Genomic DNA, 1094 nt, shown 5'->3' on the forward strand with positions numbered 1-1094 from the left:
ATAAATTATTTTTTTAATATAAAAACTAATTATTATGAATCTAACTTTTATTTAATAGTTTGTTTGATTAATAAATTACTACATATATAAAACAAAATTAAAATTTTTATATTTTTTCAACAGATAAATGAAGTGATAATTCTATCAACCCAAATTGGTTGGTGTAAAATTACTTAGAGGAGCCAAAAAGTAATAAATTCCTCATAGTAACGTCTTCCCAACATTTGCCTAATACTCTTGCGGTTCTTTCGTTAATCGTTACTATAAAAAGCACCACCACTTTGCTGTTTTTTCCCATCCACAACACAATCACTAATATACTGTAGGGGTGGAATTAGCAACATGAAGGTGGTGCTTGCAAGTGTGCTGCTTCTGTGCCTCTTACTTAGCTCATCTTTCTTGGATGTCTCAATGGCTGGTTCTGGTAATATATATTAAGAGCTACTACTCCCTCCCTCATTGTCTAATTAATTTTTCCATTAAAATAGAACTAACTGACGAAATGAATTATTACTAGATTTTTGTGACAGCAAGTGTGGGGAGAGGTGCGCCAAGGCAGGAGTTAAGGACAGATGCTTGAAGTACTGTGGAATATGCTGCCAAAAGTGTAATTGCGTGCCGTCTGGTACTTACGGGAATAAGGACGAGTGCCCTTGCTACAGGGACATCAAGAACTCCAAGGGCCAGGGCAAATGCCCTTAATTGTTATCTCTCTCTCGCTCTCTCTCTCTCTCCTCTCTCTCTATATATATACAGCTTCATTATGAATCTTATAATTATTATGTTATATCAAAACTCTCTCGTGTGTATTCTATGATTCTATCTTCTGTCAGATTTGGTTTACACATACATGACTTGCTTGTCATGGAAGCTCAATTATGGTTAGGTCATGAATAATCGATCGGAGTCATTACTCTTCCTCTCGATAGTACTATTAAAATTTATTATTTTTAATAAAGTCATTTGCAATGTGATTTGGACCGATTTTGAATAAAAAATTCATCTGAATTTAAATACTACTTTTATTTGAGATGTGTTTTAAATTTGATGATTTTTTTTAAAATTTGATTCAATTCAATTTCAAATAGTTTAGA

At 32.8% G+C, this 1094-nt stretch overlaps 1 protein-coding gene across 1 annotated transcript; it reads left to right on the plus strand.

Moving 5' to 3' along the window:
• LOC107606382 (peamaclein) lies at nucleotides 209–919 on the plus strand. The gene is made up of 2 exons (XM_016308449.2): nucleotides 209–424; nucleotides 518–919. The coding sequence occupies exons 1-2, from the start codon at nucleotides 343–345 to the stop codon at nucleotides 700–702; spliced, it is 267 nt and encodes an 88-aa protein (XP_016163935.1). The 5' UTR covers nucleotides 209–342; the 3' UTR covers nucleotides 703–919.

The sequence above is a fragment of the Arachis ipaensis genome, chromosome B07 (genome assembly GCF_000816755.2).
Source record: "Arachis ipaensis cultivar K30076 chromosome B07, Araip1.1, whole genome shotgun sequence".
NCBI classification, from domain to species: Eukaryota; Viridiplantae; Streptophyta; class Magnoliopsida; order Fabales; family Fabaceae; genus Arachis; species Arachis ipaensis.

Excerpts from the sequence above, each read along its gene's own strand:
- LOC107606382 (XM_016308449.2), top strand. The coding sequence starts at position 343 with ATGAAGGTGGTGCTTGCAAGTGTGCTGCTTCTGTGCCTCTTACTTAGC. Across the intron at positions 425-517 it reads TGTCTCAATGGCTGGTTCTG|ATTTTTGTGACAGCAAGTGT; the intron begins GTAATATATATT and ends AATTATTACTAG.